Below are 20,342 nucleotides of genomic sequence, written 5' to 3' on the forward strand. Positions count from 1 at the left end.
CCAACTTCCCCTGGGTGACGGAGATGCAAAGGATTACTCAAAGCCCATCTCTTCCAAGCAGTGAGAAGCCCCGAAGAGGTTAACTTCCCAGGCACCCTCCAGTGAGAGGCAACCCTTCCTTGAGAAATTAACACTGAATTGGGGATCTCTTCCTGCATTTATTTTCCAGACCAGGAAGTTACAGAAAGTGAACAAAGGTGGGGTTATAGTTTAGCAATATAGGCTGGTAACTTTCAGTGAAACAAGCCAGATGACATTCCAGTAAGGCTATCAACAAAAGCTTTGATCTTAACAAACATTCCTTCTCCCTCTAGCAGTTTCTCAGTGTCTTTACATAACAATCAGTAACTAGTCTGTCTTTGAGCCAGCAACCTGCTGTGCCACAATTCTTATCTTGCACCAGAGACTTATAGCCTGAGGAAAATCTCCTGTCCTTGCAAGGTCAATATTTGAAACTTTAAGACTGGAAAACCAGGCCCTGTGAAGTACGTATGCTTTTTAGTATATCCCACACTCATATTTTTTGTCACCTCCTCTCTCAGGCGCACCAAGTTACACATAGGCTGCTTGAAGTTCTCCCATAGCTCACTATTCATTTTCGATGGTTTCTTCTGCTTATTTTACTTAAGTTTGCTAATATTTTAGTCTGCTGTGATCTGTCATTAATATTATTTAGTGTATTTTTTTATCTCATATTTTGTAGTTTTCATGTCTAGAATTTTTTTGGGCGTCATCTTTTTCTTTTCTTTAAAAAAAAAAAAAACAACTTTAATCTTACATGTCTCTACTTAACAAGCTCATTATTTGCCCTAGCTTCTTGAGCGTATAGAATATGGCTTTAATAATTATTTTAATATCTTTGTTTACTAATTCTCACATATGGACCATTTTTGTATTGGTTTTGATTGATTGATTTTTCTCCTGATTTGGGATTGTATTTTCCTGTATCTTAGCATACCTGGTAATTTTTCATTGGATGTCAGACACTGTAAATATTACCTTGTTGGTAATATTGCTGGATATTTTGTGTTTCTATAAATGCCCTTTATCTTGTTCTAGGACTGGGTTAAGTTACTTGGAAGCAGTTTAATCCTCTTGGGTCATACTTACAAGCTTTTTGAAGCAGGATCCATGCAGAGTTCAGTCTAGGGTTAATATTCCCCAGTACTGAGGTAAAACCCCTCTTAGCATTCTACCTGGTGACCTACAAATTGTGAGGTTTTTCCCTCTCTGGTTGTAACAGGAACTATTCCTTGCCCTGTGTAATCATTGGGGTTTGTTTCTTCTAATTCTTTCTGGTGTTTTTTTTTTTTTTTTTTTTTTCTCTTGGCTCATGATAGCTTCCTCACGTGCATGTGCTGATCAGTAGTCAGTTGAAGTTTCAAGGCAACACTTTCTAGATGTCCAGGGTTCTCTCTCTGTGTAGCTTACTCTTCTCTGGTATTTCTTATGATCTCTGACACTGTTGGCCTCCCCAGACTCCAGTTTCATCTCTTCCATTCAGAGAAGTTGCCTGGTACTGGCCTGTTTCCCTCTTTCTGTATTTTGTCCTGGAAATTCTCTCTGGGAACTAATTTACGGCAGTCATAGGGCATACTTACTTGTTTCTGGTCTTTCATGGATCACTGTCTTTTGTTGCCTAATATTCAATGTCTTGAAAACTGTTGTTTATATATTTTGTCTGGTTTTTTAGTTGTTTTTTGGGGGAGATGGTAAATCTGGTCCCTGTAACTTCATCTTTGTTGGAAATGCAAGTTCTTACTTACCAAATTTGAGCCAATAAGACACAGGAGATTTTCTATTTATTAAATCTTGAATGCTTACCTCTACATAAAGTAAATATTCACATATTAATGTTAGTTCCAAATGACTTGCCTTATATATTACTGATATTGTACTGATTGGATATAATGTTAACTTATGTGATTTCATGAATATTGATCATGTGCAAGTTCATAGATGGCAGAAAGACACTATTTGGATATTCAGATTTCTAGAATCTGAGGCCAAAGCTACACTTTGGTATATCTCTAGCTTCCACAGTGTCTACTACTTTTAACTTTAATAATAGCAACAGTTTTTCATAAAGCTATATTCTCTTTTCTTAGTTTTTCATGTATTCATAAAGCTATATTCTCTTTTCTTAGACTTTACAACTTTGTTATCGCTTCTTGGCCTTTTGGCTAAGATCAAGTGTAGACTTTACAACTTTGTGGGATAGATGGTTTTTACTCTTTATTTTTCAAATGAGAACATAGAAGGCAAGTTATTTGTTATAAGTGTTCAGACTCTTATTTTGATGTTCTTTTTAGTGACAGTAGAGTACCTTTTTTTTTTTATTATTAGTGGTAGACTATTGGAATCGTGGATAATTTTGTTAGAGTTTTTAGGCTATAATCAATAATAATCTTGATGAGTAGTCACAATATAGGTTGTGTATTGGTTCTTATAAAACAAATGATACAATCACATTCCAATTCATAAAAACCATTGTTTTTTTAACAAGTTTTTTTGTAAATTAGTTGTTTGGATCTGTCTATTGACTGATCAACCAATTGAATCAGTATTATAAATAATGGTTATGTTCTCTGGCTAGCTCATAAAAGGGTATAATATAGCTCAAATATTGTTGATGGTAATTGTGAAACCTGTTGGACCATGAGCTCTCCTGAGAATACAATCCTAAGGAGGTCATTTTGGTGGATTTGTTATAGGTAAACTAGGGATTGGCTGATGGGTTTTTGGATGTTCGTTGCTCGAGGAATAGGATTAAGGGCTGAATTGGTGCTATAGTAACAGTGCAGGGAGTTACAGTGGTAGGAGGTAGGGCAAAAGGGTAAAATTATGCCTGTGTTAAAGTGTAGAAACTGTCTAAATCAGCTCAAAGTTTTCATTAACATAGGGTTTAAATGTTTGAATTTTGGATCTGAAGAGTTTTTTTTTTCAAATGTTAAATAATTTACCCTTTTCCCCCTTATTTTTGTGAAAATACATTCCAGTTTGCCTGTGCTCTTTTGTGTTTTGTGTCGTTATCATCATCCATCTGAAATGATAAGATCAAGGTTATTAAAACAAGGAATGTCTTGGTACTAGCCCCTATCTCTCTCTACGCCAATGATAGCATCTTAGATTGTGAGTCTTAGTCAAGATATGATATTGCTGTTGCTTGTAGATTTAATTCTTAGATCAGTGATTATAATCTGATGTTTTGTAGTACCTCAAACTATCTTCACTCATTTCACTCCTTCTATGTCAGAAATGATACAGAGTGCGCAAATCAAGGTAAAAATTTAACTCATTTAAAAAAAAAGATTTAACATAAATTAAAATAGCTGACATTATTGAGTGTCTGCTATGTACCAAGCACTGTTTTTACACTTCATATGAAATAAATTACTTAATCCTCATAACCCTTTGAAGGTTACCATTTTGCGGATGAGAAAAATGACATAAAGCAACTTACTAAGGTCATATAAGTAGGAGATTTGGGATATCTGTATAGTTTGGAAACCAAGTCTGTGCTCTCAAACATTATGCCATCTATTTGATATAACAATTTTGGGATGGAGAGAAAAATATGGGCAATTCATGCCTTAATAGCATATTATCACTTCTAAGAGTTTGGGAATCAGTGAATTTTTTTAATAAAACATCTAGGTTAGCACAGTGAGGAAGAACTTAAACTTTAGATTTTATAAAAATTTACTTCCAGTATTGGCTGTCCTTTTAAAAAGCTATGTGAAATAGAATGGATTCCTAATCCTTCCTAGCCTTAATTTTTTTCATCTTTAAAAGTGGGAATAATAGTAGTACTTTTCTTGTTGTGTATTCTTTCCTTTGAGACATGATATTTAATAGATCTGCAACATAACCAGCACCCCTTTAGACAAGCCCAAGTACAAAATGGCGCCGCCCACCTCCTCCCCCCCCTCCCCCCTTCCCTTTACAAGAAGCCTCTTGACTTAAGCAGAAACCCCTTTTGCTTCCGCAAGGACACAGTTCTCCATCCTGATCCACATTAGCATAATGACCCTCCTTGACGGTATCAGCCAGCCCTTGGTGCACTATATAAGCTCTACTACCCCCACACCTGGTGCTGTCTACCATTTTCAGGGCAGCCCTGGGCTGCCTGCCACTCTGAGCACAGCCCAGCAGATTTCTTGCTTTAATAAAGCTTGAACGGTACCCGGCATCTTGGCTCACTTTCTTTCAATACTAAGCTATTTTAGTATTATTTTTAAGACAGGAAGACCCTGCAATTGTTTATAAGGAACCCATCTGCTATAACTGACTCACATATCAGACCTTGGACATTATGTTATTTTGATGACAGGTGTCCTTTGGGAAAGTCTGTGCTTACATTGTCAGTGAAGAGGCTGTGGTTTTCCTCTCTATCTCTGTGTTGTGTATTTTGGTTTGAAATATTTGAAATGGGACTCTAAGAGTATTGGCCAATCTTACCTTTATAAATGTCTGATATTTCCCAAACTGTGTGTTAAACCTACCAATCCATATAGTCAGGGTGAAACTCATTTATTCATGCATTAAACTTCACCAGTAATACAACTGGTTTATAAAGAACAATCAAAATATTTTTGTCTAACACTTCTATGTGCAGTATGTATGCATTTATAGTTTAATCTTCCACATAACTACATATGAGAGGCTATTTTATTTTCCTCATTATATAGAGGAGAAATATTAACCTAAAGAGAGGTTAAGTAGCTTGCAAATTTCTCACAATATAAGTAGTGCAGAGTTTGAATATATGTTGGACTCCAAGTCAAGTGCTGAACTGTGATGATAAATCACTTTCCTGGGTATTGAGGTCTTAAAATGGTGTATTTAAAAATGGAAGCACAGATTTATATCGTGAAAATCAGGATAAAAGTTGTACAGCCCATCCTTCCCGTGTAACTGAAACCGGAAAGTCATCAAGAACTGAGGCAATTCTGGTCCATTTTTTCTCTCTTTGGTTATCTTTGTTCTCTTTCATTATTTTCTCTCTCTGCATATTTATTGGTTCATCTGTTCCCCATGCCACATGGCCCATTTTGACTGCCTGTAAAATGGTACCTATAACACTAGTGTGTTTATCACTTTAAAAATACAGAGCTATCTCCACGTTACTCAACTTTTCATGATCTCATTCATGGTTTCTTGTGAGAAAGAATCTTGTCGTCCTGGTACAAGCTTGGGATTGCTGTCTTATCGGTGAGATGTCCATCCGTCCTTTGATCAAATAGTTGTGGTAGTGGGTGTTATTTTGGGGGGTGGTGACTGGACGCATGTAGTGATCTACGCTAATGCTGGTGTACATCTGTCAGATTTTATTAAAAGCAGTATCATAAAAGTAGCTGTAGAAATATAAAACGTATGTGATAGGTACGAGAAACTAAATCAGTTTCTTATGTAAAAACTAACTTCCTGAAACTGGATATGCAAAGCACATACTTTCAATGGTACTAGAGGAGTTTATGTAAAAGAATCATTTGGGTGAATCTTTTTGAAAAGAATATTCAGTAGTCATTAATTTATTGAGAGCTCCTTATTTGTATTGTCAATTTAGGATTTCCTGTAGTAAGTTTGCATATAATTGGGTATGTTTACCAAGGAACTATACATTGTTTACTGTACATTGTTTGAAGATTTACTTCACTGAATTTCAGATTCTATTTTCAGATTTCTTAATTCATGGACTTCAGTTATTAAGAAGTATTTGTTGTTTATGTATATTCAGTTATTGGTGACTGTTTTTAAAATTTCTCTAGTTAGCCTGCCTCATTTCTAAAATTAGTAGTTTTCTATAAAGTTGAAATTCTGAATAGTCAAGAGTTGTATGTTGTTCTGTAGGATATTGGGAAGAGGGTTTAATGGAAGCTGATGATGTTTAGTGTGTTTGGTTCAGTTAAACATTTTTCAACTTAGTGTCAACAAAGTAATTCTAATTATAGTATTTTCTAGTCACATTCTGAGATCAAAATGTTGAAGATCTATAAGGTACAGAATATACTTTTATGTGGTTTATGATGAATTTTAATATCTGTTTTTTTTATTAAAACAGAAGTATTTTTAGATGGTAATTCCAGAGAAAATATAATTCAGTGTATCTATTCAGTTTTTACCCAACTTTCTTAGGAAAAAATAATTCTTTTATACCAAGCAAGCTGTAGATATCTTCATAAGTTTTTTTTTTAATTGCCTTTTTTTGGTATCTTTTATTTGTTAAGCATGTGTTTGACATGCCCATAAACTCTTTCTAGTCTTTCTAAAATAGTTATGTGGCTAGAATACCACACTTTGTCTGTATTTAAATTAGCTTATTTTCTGAAATGTATTGATCTTGAAGCCCCAGACTCTACTTTTGGATTTTTTGTGTTCATGTGGTGAAGAGAATTTCCTAGTACATTATTTTTAATAATTGTCACATAAATGAAATAGTTGCCATTTGTTCCAACTGACTGGACCATTTCCAAGACAGACTTCCTCCCTGCTCTGTCTGTCATCATGGTTTTCAGTCTAGAATTTCTCTCCAGCTCTTGGACCTTTTTCAAGATAGAGGCAGTTTCTAAGCAGCTCAGTGGCAGTGGTTTTTGCAGGTTTGACTACTGGATTCTGGAGGTGTAAGTCAAGAAGAGTAGGAGGGATGACAGGAGGAGTTAGGATAATCAGGCTGGCCCCCTTAAATATAATGTGAAAAAGGAGCATTTAGATAAAAGGAGTAAGACAGTATTTAGAACAACAGAATACATAAATGCTAGAATAGATCTTTTAGATTAGTACTTTTTAAACTATTGATGATGACCAGATTTTTAATTCCCAGTCTATTGTGGATAGGATCTATGAGGTGAGCACATGTATATCACATGTTTGTCTCAGATGCTTTGAAAGCATTTTTTAAATGCTATAAAGGTTCCTAAATGGCTACTCTCAATTTCTATACATATTATAGTCCAGTATCAGTTTGTTTACTGACCACATGTTAAACAGTGTTATTGATCCTAAAACCTTGTTCTTCATTTTACACCCAAGGTTGTTGCAGTTCAGAAAAGTGAAATGATTTGTTCAATATTATACAGCTGTTAAATTTTTATTTTTTAGTTTTAGAAGAGAAGAACTCTAAAGCAAAATTTGGTCTCTTGTCTGAAGATTATGTTCATTATCGATATACAAAAGTGAGAAAAATATGCCTCTGGTGTCTGAAGCTAGGGGGGATGGGGATTTTCACTTTCTGCATTCTCTATTTCTGAAATAATCTTTTATATGATCTTATAGTTTCAGAACCAGAAAAAAATCAATAGGGATACTAAGTAAAACAACAAAAGAAAAAAGTCAGAAATATTGAGGTAGAAAAAGCATAAAAATTTTGAAAAACCGTTAGTTCGTATAATTAGAATAATAGGTTTATATGGGGAAGGTGTCAAGAGATAAGGCCTAAAAGATTGTAAGGGGCAAGATTGATAAATAGTAGGCAAGCCCTAAAAAGGAATTTGCTTTTTTGGGGTAAAAAGTGGGAAACAACTTAAAAAGTAATATAGAACAAATTGTTTTTTAGCAAAAATAATTTTAGTGCTTCCTCTCTATGTATTTTAAATTAAGATTAATATGAGGGTACTTCAAAAAGTTGGTTGAAAATAGAATTAGGAGATAAATTCTTCCATAACTTTATGAAGTACTCTCTTAGAGGACATCCTTCAGTTTTGTAAAATATTTTAGTTACAAATAGCATAATCAAATGTCCTTCAATTACTTTTATATAATAGCTTAAAAGGCAGAATAGCATAGAAATACAATTCAGTAATTGAGAAAGATTAGTATTTATTATGTTTTGAAACATCCTTGTCACTCACTATTTGGTAAAATGTATAATATTAAGGCAGAATATTATGCTGTTGAGTCTAACCAAATGACTTGGATTGGAATTACAGCTCTGCTGTTCATTATTTTTTCCATCTTGGGCAAATTACTTAACCTCCTTGGGCCTTGGTTCTCTTCTATAAAATGGGGATAAATAATACTTTCTTTACAGGACTGTCATAAAGTTAAATGACTGTCTCTGTCTCTGTATGTATGTGTGTGTGTGTGTATAAATACACAGACATATTTGTTATATAACTTAGAATAGTACCTGCTAAGTAATGAACATTGAATACGTGCTTTTATCGCTGCTGTTATCATTGTTCTTATGATTAGTTGTAGAAGACATTTCATTAAATATATTTTGAACACATGTAAGAATAATGTAATTGTAAAATGTAAAAATATACCAGTTATCTGAAAATAATCATCCCCTGGATCAGATTATATTTTATTTTTCTGAGTTTGTCAAGACTAAAATAATGAATTTAAGCATGTCTAACTTAGTGTTTTCTCTTCCTTAGTTTATCAGAGAAGATATGAAATATAAAGATGCTACTAATAAACACAGCCATCTACACAGAGAAGATAAGCATATAACTGTTGAGGATTTATGGAAACGATGGAAAACATCAGAAGGTAAGACTATTTAAGGGATCTCGATCCCTCCCCTTCTTTGCTTCTGCCTTGCTTAGCCATTGTTAACTGAGTAACTGCATATTTTACAAAAAAAAAAAAAAAAAAAATCAAAATAACATTTCTGTAAGGATATTTTAGTAAATTATTTTTGCATTTTTGGTTTTGAAAGGTAATTTTTTTCTTTTTTAGATTCATTAAACATTAGGCTGTTTTCCAATAATTTGATACCATATACTAGAATAAATAAGATGATATATGTCTGAGAACTTAAAGTTGTAAGGCATTGTTTCATCTATTAAGTGGCATTATTATGAAAAGTGTATCAAGTAAACATATGGAAACCCAAAGTTTTCTTTTTAATTGTGGAGAATACTTTCTAAAGTTTTTAGGAGACCAGAACTTTTAGGCTTTTACTTAAGTAAATCATTTATGAAGTCTTTTAATAGTTGCATGATAAGACTAATTTGTATTTTATTCCATTTTCTACTGTTAAATTCTCAAGCTATCTTATGGACAGTAATTGTTTATGACAGGAAAAGTCGATGACCTAAAACTGACTCTGTCCCTAATACTAGAAAGCTACTAAAAAAAAAAAAAAAATTCATTAAGTTTACGTTTTTTTGAGTAACAGAGTCAAACAAAATGTCTTTTTTCTAATGTTTCTGTTCTTTTATGAAAGTGAAATTATTGTGTTTCAGCATACATTTTTCTCTGCAAGTTTGAATAGTGAAATGAAATTAAAAGAGGCGTATGAATAAATAATAAGTTTACTAGACTGTCGATGGTAACATTTGGAGATGGAGAAAATACAGAAAACTATCCCTCCAGTGCCCAGCATTTTTCTTAATGTAAAAGAAGGTTTATAGCTTGTTTACAGGTTTGTTTTTCTTTTTTAAAAGGAGAATGTTGAAATATTCTGGGAAAATGAAAAGGAAAGAAGGAAAAAAACCCCCATGCCTTAAAGAAATGTATATAGATTTAAAAAATCTATCTCTCCATTTTCCTTCTCTACATCATTTAAAAATAATGTGAACTTGGATAGGAATAGAAATAAATGAGTATAAATTCCATGGGGAAAAGTGATAGAATGGTGGAAAACTCAGCAACAGACTTCATTTATTCATATGAAATATCTCAGCAATAAGTAGATATTGCTTAAAGAATTGTGGATCCATTACAGAGCCAATTGCTACTAATATTTTTTTTAGGATTTGGGTATGTGATCTATTGACTAGAACCCCCTTAACTATGTTTGAATGAAGGAAAAAAATATTTGACCACTTAACTCTTGTACCACTCTGTTTCAGCCACCATCATCTCTTGCCTGGATAATACAGTAGCTGACTAATCGGTCTCCCTGTGTATACTTGTGCTGTGCTGTAGTCTATTCTTCACCTAGCAGAATAATCTATTTAAATTATAAATCAGGCTTAATACCCTGTAGTGGCTCAGAGTAAAAGCCAGAATCTTTACAAGATCTGTAAGCCTCTACATGATCTGCCCTCTCCTTCTCCCACCTCTGTCACCTCTCTTACCTTCTCTAGTTTGTCCATCTCCCTCACTGTGCTCCATCCAAGCTAGATCCTTTGCTATTCCACAAATGCAGGAATGCGGGCGTCCTCATAGCTAACTCCTTTACGAAGTCTTTATTAAGGGCTCTTCTCTCAGTGAGGCCCACTCTGACAACTGTGTTTAAAATTGCAAAGCACATCCCCTCTTTCACACTTCTTTTCCTGGCACTCTTGATCCTTCTTACTCTGCATTACACGTTCATTTCCCAATATTATTTGTCACTTTCTAAGATATTATATAATTGATTCATTCATTACATTTGTCTCCCTTCTCTTTCTTCCCCACATCCAAAAGGGTAAGCCTAAGGTCTTTTCAAGTTGAATAGCCTCTAATACCCCTTTACCCTAGGCTTTTACTTTCATCTTTATCCTCTAAGATCTTACTATTATGATGGTGAGAAGATTTTCCCTTAAGTCCAAACAGTTGACCTAAGTTATCTACACACTGCTTCCTTTTCTGTAAGTCCCAGTCTCCAACATAGCTTTCTTAGGGGGTCAAGTTCTGGGAGTAGTTGTGTCTGGGCTCCTACTAACACAGCTGTATAGGAGGGAAGGAAGAGAGAGAGGAGTGATATAAACTTTACTAGAAGCTTCATAGTGACCTAATTGATTTGTCTCAGCACTTGTCAGACTCTGTTTATTAAAGGGGTCATGTTGGCATTGTTGTTAGAGCAGTGATTTTTAAATCATAGTTTAACAAACACCAGGATCCTGAATGTGCAGGGTTCTGCTTTTATCTGTTATGTTTGGTTTCTGTTTAAGATTTCTCTTGGGAAACAAAAAGTGTTTCTTCTGAAAAGTTTTGAAAACTGCAGAAGTAGAGATTAGAATCTAACAATAATGTGTAATTCAGGTTGTTTAGTTGAATATGTGTAGAAGTGTATGTATACACACATATGCATACATACATAAACATACATTTATTCTTTGCCCATCATTGTCTCTCTAATGCCTAGAGCAGTGCATTTACTTTGCATTCGGCAGTGACTATTCACTTTGATATTCAGTAAGTATTTGTTGAATGAAAGTATAATGCCTGATGAGCACTGGATTATCAGTAATTCAGTCCATCAGATATTTCGAGTACAGAAATTCCTGTTAAAATGTAATACCTGAATCCCTGAAAAACTTGTTTTGCAAAATTATGAATTTAAAAATGACAGCGTTTATGGGGAAAATGGGGTTGAGGCAGACTACTCAAGACCTATGCAGTGTTGTAACCAGAGCACCAACAGTACTAATAAAAATAATAGTACAGATGAAAAGAAATTTTAAACTTATAATCAGTAAATGCAATAGTAGATATAGGAATTTATGTTTAAAAAAAGTGATAACTTAATGGAAGGTAGTATTAGCTAGGGTTGAGGTTGCTAAAAAATGAAGAAAAGGGCAGAGGTGCATGAAGATGAGAATCGAGTAACAAGCATTTCCAAGAGAGAGGCTATGGCCAAATTGAGCTAAGAGGAAGAAGGAGAGGTGAATGGACATCATGTTCATAGCTTGCTGTATTTGATGATGGCTTATATATTTTGTACCCGTTTGCTCTTAGTTGGCGAGGTAAAATGATAACATTGGAAATATCACATGTGAAATTATGCGACTTTTTTATTATACTGATATCCCTAATTACCAGTTTCACATAGCTAACTAATTCATGTTACAGAAGCACATGCAACAGAGTAGACTATAGCTATTATGGGCTAAGCAGGCATTCCACTGGATTTTGGATATTATAAAAATGAGTTAAACATGAGTCTGGGCTATACAAAGCAAATAGCTGAGTAGGAGAGACGAAGTAAACAAATAATTACAATGTAAGTCAGTATGTACAATGATAGAAGTAAGTTTAGGGTAATGGAGGTAGCTCACTGGGTAGAGTGATTAACTCTGGTAGTATTATACACAGAAATTGGTGTTTGCGATAGGCTATGAAGGTTGACCAGGAGTTCTGGAAGGAGGTAAGGAGGTAGACCATAAATAGTAGCTCCCTCATGGCTCCTTAAAGTTACCTGAAAATTTGCTTGAAGTGGAGGTGGTATTGTATAGGAAGTATGTTGGCTTTCAAGCTATATAACTTTAAATCCTGGGCTTTTCTATTTATGAACATTGAGACATTGGACATATTTGAAAATTCACTTATAAAATGTGATTCTTGTGTGAAATACATGAGTAATGTAGTAAAAGTGCCTGGCATAATTCCTGACAACACCTGGTAGGCACTGGTTGATTTCTTTTTGTATTAATGCTGAATAAACTAAAATGTTCAGCCATATTTAAAGTTTTGTAATGTTTTTTATTTAAGTTTTTTATTAAGTCTCATAATATTCATGAATAAAATGAACGGATTAGACTATATACTTACCATCATAGTGTGCAAATCTCTGGTTGATGAAATGTACGCAATCTTTATAGAATATCGTCAACTGGGGAAAAGTAAAATTGTGGTAGGTGGAAGTTGATCCTGACCTCAAATAGAAAAATTTCAATAATGACCTGAATGCAATTTTTGTGTGTGTAAATAGAATGCTTAATCAAGTTGCACATGGCAACAGTCCAATGTAAATGAAAGCCACTTTAAAAACAGGTATTAGATTTCAGGTAGATCTTGATAAACCGTATAAGTTGTGAGAATTACTGAATGTAGTTAAATAGTAGCCAGTTACCTAATGAAGGAGAATGTAGATAGAAAATAATTGGTTTTGTACAAAATTTAAGGACTATAATATAATAGGTTAAAAAAAACCTGATTAAGTAATATACCGTTTTTAAGACAAAAAATCCTTCTGATCTTAAAACGTGACAACCATGAGGTAATCTTTCCATCCTGTTTAGCATGGATCTTACCCTACCTAAGGTCACTGTGTAATTTTGAGCTTTACAAATTGAATAGACATTTGGAAATTTAGACTGTTTAATTTTGTTTTTAAGGATTAGAAATTCAAAGAGACTGAAAATGTGTGAGAGAAGAGAGATTCAGACATTTAATAATGGTTGTGTTCAAGTGTATATAAAGCCTAGACAGACAAAATTAACGAGAGTATTTTCTTTCTGTTTAGGCCAACAAACATGTAAATATTATGTAAAAGGAAATGTGAAGGAAAAAAAAAATTTGGCCATGGATGTTTAAAATCCTAAAAGTAAGGGGAATTATAAATATTTCCTGTATATAGATCCTTTATATCCATAACATTTTTCTTCTGGGTGTGAAAGCAGAAGTGGATTTCTAAATGTTGATAAAAACTATCAGCTGTTTTAGGTGTATCCTATTGGTTACTATGAGACTGGAATGAAGAAAAAGGTAAATGGATCAGTGCATATTGTTTAGCACTGTCAGAAGAGTAACACAAAATGTAAGCCTTGCAGATAAGGTAGCATTATCTTTGTGGCATCCATCAGCAAAATATTTATTTGTGTATTTACAATATGCATAGCCGTCAGTAGCAGGATGCAAGGAGATATAAGATATGGCCTTTCTCCCCCAGGAGCTTAAAATATTTTGCATGTACACAGATGAAATGTTAAATAGCAATACAAGAAAGTTTGATTAATGCTACATAAGTAGTACTATTGTAGAAGTTTAAGAGAATGAACAGACATTATGGGGAAGGCTTCATTAGGGAGATGGTTCTTCAGTGAGATTTTGAAAGAGATAAAGTTAGAGAGGGATATCCAAGTTACCATATTAACATGAGCAAACAAATAGGTGTAATTCCATACTTAAATGCTAAATCTCTCAAATAAGCACAGTTACAAACCAGAAATATAATAATTTTTTAGTGTATGTGAGATAATGAATAATGGTTTTAATATTTGTTTTTTGCTATTAACATGTCATGCTTAACCTTTCTGTGTATTAGTTCTGTCATCTGTTAAATGGGATTAAAATTTGTCTAGCAAATAAAGGTATTGAGGATGAAATGAATTTGTATATGCTAGGTGCTTGGAACAGTGCCTAGCACATAGCAGGTGCTCAACAAACGTCAGTTGTTATTACTGTTTTTGTAAGGTAAATGTGACTGTGGCACATTTACAGGATATTGGCGAGTGGTATTACTTGCAAGAGGCCTCTGAGTTGGGGAATAGTGGGAGATAGGGTCAATCAAGAGAGGGAGATCAGACTGTTGTGAGCCCCAGGAGCAGCTATGCAGATTTCTCACCCTCTTTCTGTTTGATTTGATTACTTGTGTCGCAGTGTCTGGGTGGTAATAAAAGAAGATTATTTCTTCTGGCAAGATAGATAGATATAGATAGATAGATAAATAGATAAACAGAAAGAAACAAGGTCAAAGCTTCTTCATTTACCTAAATAAAGTGCACAATGAGCTTGTTTTGCCAGGAAAAAAATAAAAATAAAAAATAAACTGGATGAGCTCTCCAAGAGTGGCAAGTAAGATTTTACTGTTATATCAGTGCTTAACAATCCATGGTGGTTGCCTAGAGAGCTGTATTATAGAAGCTTGGTTTGTATCTGGTCTCAGTAGTAAAGAAGGATATTCATTTAGTAATTATCAATTAGCAATATTTACCTATGTGTTTGGGAGGTGGTAGTGTATCTTAGCATTTTTATAATCATTGCACAAAGTATTAGCAGCTATTACAGCTTCTTGTTTTAGAAAGCCTTGTAATATAGAAAAGTTGTAGGGAGATAAATTCACTATAAGCAGGAAGATTAGCATTGAGCTTAATATAATGTGGATTTGAGTGGGAAGAATAAAACATGAATTCTGAAAAAATGTTTAAAGGAAGACTTGAATCAACTTTTCTCGTGTTTAGAGTGAATTCCTTTTTTTTTTGGCTCCTGTGATTATGGACCCATTGGGCTTGAGAGGGCTCATTTAACTGATTCATACAATAAACATTTTTTAGTTAATGCTTATTATGAGCAAGGCATTATGCTAGGTGCAGAGGATGCACAGATGAAGAATGTGTTCTCTGTCCTCCACCTGTCTGCAGTCTGTTGGTGGAGAAAGATCTATTAACAAGTCATTAAGGGATGTGCCACAATCTAATTGAGATTATGTAGAAGGCACTGTGGGACAATAAAAGGATAGGCACATCCGTTTGCCTACAGAGGCCAAGTAAGGCCAGAGGGGTTGCATTAGGGGACATTTACCTTTCATCTCCTCTCACCCATTAACTGGGAGACACTCTGCTGGATTAATAGCTCTGAGGATATTTGTAATTAATATAGCACATTTAAAAAACACAAGGCTCTTAATATGCTACAAATGTTTGCACTGTTTTAGTAAATCAGATTTTTAACACTTTTCAACTTTTATACAGTGCTTTTAGTTTTAGCAGAAACTCTCATTAGCCATCGCTAGAGGTATTGGTTTTTCTTCTTCCATAGAAAGGAGTTTATACAAGGGAAGGCCTGTTCTCGAGGTGGAGTCTAGTTTCAGAATGACAGATGTCATCGTTTGTACCACTAACAAAAGGTCTTTTGTAGTCAAAGTTTCTTCCATATAGAGAATACTTGACACAAACATGTTGCCCATTCCCTCTATCAACCAACATTTAAGGCAGCTTAACGTGGGTTTTTGCTAGAAAAATAGTGTTAGTATTTCTTGATCAATTTACAGATTTGGCAAACAGTTTTCTATATTCTGTTTTAATTGTAATTGATTTCATAAAGTATGCCCTTTATTCCTTTAATTCCTTTATAATCAGATAGTTTTGTTTTTATTATAAAATTATCCAAATGAGTTCAGAGCACTCATAATAAGTTGCTGATCTTTTTTTTTTTTTTTTTTTTTTTTAAATCATGGTCCTCTGTTTGCATTTTAGTGTCTCTGTTCCCTTCATTTCAGATATACTCATCAGGGCTTTGGTTTTATTAGTTTTCTTCTTTCCTATTTCTCTTTCTCTTTTATTGTTGTCAATCTTTCTCTTTTACTTCAGAATACTTGAGTTTTAGGGCTTTTGGGTCATTGCATATACTGATTTTACAGGACTAATTATGCCTTTTTGATTGGTAGAAAATACTTAACTTTGACACAACTCTGTCTTCCTTTGATAGATTGTTCTTGGTTTTATTCTGAAATAGAGACCATCTCTTAGAACAGGATGCAGAGACCAACTACCTATCACATCTCTCTCTACTCTAGAAAACTTGTCAATGTCTGTTCTGTAGGAACACATGAAGTAACCATGTTTTGAGCCTCATTTTTTCCTCACATAACAAGTTTTCCAGTATATATTCATCATATGAAGCTTTTCTTATGATTTAAGGAAGTACTATTTTAAGATTGTTTGTGAATTTGCCTTATTATGGTTTTCCATAAACCTGAATTATTCTACATTTCTCCTCTGCTATGTTCACAGACTCAAAGGATACCTCACGTTTGGAGTACAGTAACAGAACCTTCTGCAGAAGGTAAAAAATGAGGGCTGTCCACTTTTCACTTTGATGGACTATCTAGAAAACAGTAGGCTTTTTTGAGCATCATATTGTTATTTCCTCTTTTTTCACCTTTTCCCCAACACTTGGGAATCAGTTGCATATGTACCTGTGTTAAACTTTTCTCTATCATTCCTTGGTTTCAGAAGGAGATGGGTAGGAGGGACTCTCGATATAGTTCTGCACATTTAAATGTATGTTATTGCAGGAGGTTCACTATATTAAATTCTACTTTACATGGAACAAATATCTCATTCTTGCTGCTTTTGAATAGGGACTTGTTTGTTGATAACAGCATTGTCTACAAAAATGGTCAGTTTAAACAAATATTTTTCTCTTCATATAAGTCTTATGCTTACTTGGGTCTTCTTTTTCCTCATTCAACTGAATTACTTAGCATTTTAGAAGCTGCTGTAATAGAAACAATGTAAATTACAAATACAACGATGAAAAATAAAATACAAAAATGAAAAACAAAATTTTCAAAGGTATTAGCCAGGCTTTTCAATTTGAATATGACCTTGGCTCATTTCTAAAAATTGTAAACATTTCTATAATTCTGAATTGTATGTACATATATAATTATTACATGTACATAAATATATAGCTCAGAGGAAATTAATGATAAAAATAGGATAAATCATATAGCATATTTACATATCTTATGCTTAATCCTTTCAGTCTGTGGATGGTTACTCTGGATGGAATAGAACAAATAAAGCTAATATTGTCTAACTTTCTTATCTGATTTTCCTATTTTAGAGATAAGAACCTCTTCAATAAGATGTCCTCAATAAACATTCTTCTAACACTTAGATAGTCTTCTATTTCTTTCTCTTTCTGCATCAGCGTGAATTCTTCCTGGATGTTGAAAATAATGGACCATGTAGATACTTTTGATTTCACGATGTTTCCAATCAGATACTTAAGTTATTACTTTGAAATTAAAAGTCTGGATTAGTCTGACAAAATGAAACAGCAAATATCAATGTCTCATTGAAGGAAATTTAGTTTTTACTTCCATCATCAACTTTTTTCCTTACTGCGCAATCAGCTTTTAAAAAAGTATAAAACAGGTGTTTATCACTAGGAGCATGTAGTTGCTTAAAGGCTGTGTTCTAAAACAAAATTAACAATATAGAGTTATGATAAAAGTTTAATAGTTAAAGTCATATGAATTGAGAAGAGAGTTCACTAAAAGAAGGAAAGGGAAAGGGAATAGCCTTGGGGAATATTGGCAATAAGGCAAAGCCAAAGGATTGACTAATGAAATCGGTAATGGCCATCGAGAATCAGGAAGGTACAGTGTCATAAATGTCTAGAGAGGAGAGTGTTTTCAGGAAGGGATAGATGGTTATATAGTGAGGGCATGGTCTACCACATTGCAAAGTATCTGCGAAGAAGAGTATTTGTGAAGAGTATTTCTTTTAGGTCTCTGTAATATGAATAGATGTACTCCTGAGCAGAGTTTTGTTAATTTTGTGAATTTTTGTGACTAATTTCGTTTCCTTCTTTGCCTACCTTTTGTAGCTGTTATTAAGGGTCTCATGTTAATTTTGTACATGCTCTTAACTCAGCTTCATTTTATCCTCCTGGTCCCTTGACATCTTTCATCTTTTATTCTCTTTTCATTGTATGAACCTTCGTTTTAATGAATTTCCTCCCTCTCCCTCCTTCTCTTCCCACCTCGCTAACAGTAGGAGATAGAGGAAAGATGAAAAATGGATAGTTGTTTGCAATAGAGAAATATGATGTATGGGAAAAAACCCATTGCATTTAGCAAGAAGAAAATCATTATTAACCTTTATGAGATCAGTGTAGATATTGGTATGGGGAATGGAGTCACACACAAAAAGTCTTAAAGATTTAAGTGGAAGCAACCCAAGTGTCCATCAATGGATGAATGGATATGCAAAATGTGGAATATATATACAATGAAATATTATTCAGCCTTAAAAAGGGAGAAAGTTCTGACACACACATAATATGGATGAATCTTGGGGCCATTATGCTAAATGAAATAAACCAGTCATAAAAAGACAAATACTGTATTATTTTGCTTACATGAAGTACTTAAAGTAGTCAAAATCATAGAGACAGAAAGTAGAATGGTGGCTGCCAGGGCTGGGGGGGGGTAGGGGAAAATGAGGAGTTATGTGAAAAGAGTTCTGGAAAGGCATTGTGCTGAGGTTGCACAACAATATTAGTATACTTCATACCACTGAACTGTACACTAAATAATGGTTAAGATGGTAGATTTCATGTGTATTATACCATAACAGCAACAAAAAAGATTTAAAAGAATGAGTAGATATGAAGTAGAAACAGTGGATAGCTCTCTATTTAAGGGATAGGCAAGAAAATGCTAGGAAATTGAATTGCGGCTACAAATGAGTAATATGACCAAGTAATGGGTTTTCTTAAGAACCGGTAGATCTGACTGCACTTAAAATAAAGAGGGAGGCACTTGACCAATATTTTTTAAATTTAACATTTAAAAGATATTTTAATTCCTACTATGTAGTAGTAAGAGGTGGTCTTATTACATCTTTCTATTTATTGTCATCATCTATTTTCTTCATGCATAATTGTGTTGGTTTATGGATTGAAAAGATTTTGTTAGGCTAATGAAAAGTCAGGGCAGGCCGGTTAGCTCAGTTGGTTAGAGCACTGCCTTGTGATGCCAAGATTAAGGGTTCGGATCCTCATACCAGCCAGTCGCCTGAAAAAATAAAAGAAAAAAAGAAAAAGGAATTTAAGCTCAGAGAGGCAAGAAGTTTGACAGAATAATTCTTCATTGCTGGTTGGCAGTGACTCACAGGCATGTCACTAACCGTTTTCAAATCCTTCTTAGAATTCATTTCCTATGAAAAATTTGGATGACAATCCTTGTTAAACAATGTTTTGAACTTTTTGGAAGTGGATGGAAGAGGGAATGGGAAAAGGGAGAATGGAGGGGTAAGTAATTGGAGAGGGGGTGCCCGAGAAATTCCTTACCTTTCTTTTAAATTGGATTATGCATTTGCTTGGTTTCTGAATTATATACTGTAAACGTATAGCATTCTAACATCATTATTTTCCATGTTTTGACCAGTACCAAACATTTTGTGGCAGAATTTTAATGATAGTGCTACACCTCTACTGCAATGAATAATAATAGGTTTCTGTGTACTAGCTGCATACCCACTGATCCAGAGCCTGTGACCTTAGCAAAGGTAAGTATATCCCAGATTGCAGTGTGAGATAGTTGAAGATTGATCTGCTTTGGTAGTTGTCTAAATTTCTCTCATCTGTTTTTAATGAGCATGCTCAATTGCATGAATCTGATCATGACATTAGACTACATTTTCTTTTAGATGTATAATTGGAAGCTTTTGAAAGAGGGAAGTTTGTTTTAAGTTAGTAAACATATGTTTTGGGACTGTGTCCAGATTCTTTGACTGGTTTTAAGGAATGCTCAAAAAAGTAATCGCTCTAGTTTCTAATGGAACCTGCACTGTATTAAATATGGGAGGCTGAATTTATTACAAAACTAAACGCTTTATACATTCCTATGCATAACTGATTGTTCAATACGCTTTGTTGAGTGGCTTGAAATTACAGTATAGTATATGTCTTTTTTACTATAGAGCTTTGTTTTAAAATTTGAGCGCTTTGTCTATTTCAGTAAGTCTTGTTTTTTGTTGTTGTTGTAAGGATACTTGATCATCAATGATTTGATTGATTGAAAGTGACAAAAATCAGACTCACTTACTCCATTTATTCATTACATCATCAAAAATTTATTTAGTTCTTCCTGTGAGACAGGCATTATTCTAGGCTTTGAGGATAGAGCATCGAACAAAATAGATATCCTGTTCTCATGGAGTTGATAC

At 34.0% G+C, this 20,342-nt stretch overlaps 1 protein-coding gene and 1 pseudogene across 2 annotated transcripts in view; both read left to right on the top strand.

The window, feature by feature from the left end:
- The window catches only part of STIM2 (stromal interaction molecule 2), a 133,532-nt gene that overhangs the window by 65,447 nt on the left and 47,743 nt on the right, over nt 1-20,342 (top strand). For both annotated transcript variants that reach the window (XM_063107641.1, XM_063107642.1), the window contains exon 3: nt 8,382-8,496. In XM_063107641.1, coding sequence (XP_062963711.1) covers nt 8,382-8,496 — 115 coding nt within the window. The remainder of the gene's footprint in view (nt 1-8,381; nt 8,497-20,342) is intronic.
- LOC134386748 (U2 spliceosomal RNA) lies at nt 2,164-2,331 on the top strand (annotated as a pseudogene).

The sequence above is a fragment of the Cynocephalus volans genome, chromosome 9, assembly GCF_027409185.1.
Source record: "Cynocephalus volans isolate mCynVol1 chromosome 9, mCynVol1.pri, whole genome shotgun sequence".
Taxonomy (NCBI): Eukaryota; Metazoa; Chordata; class Mammalia; order Dermoptera; family Cynocephalidae; genus Cynocephalus; species Cynocephalus volans.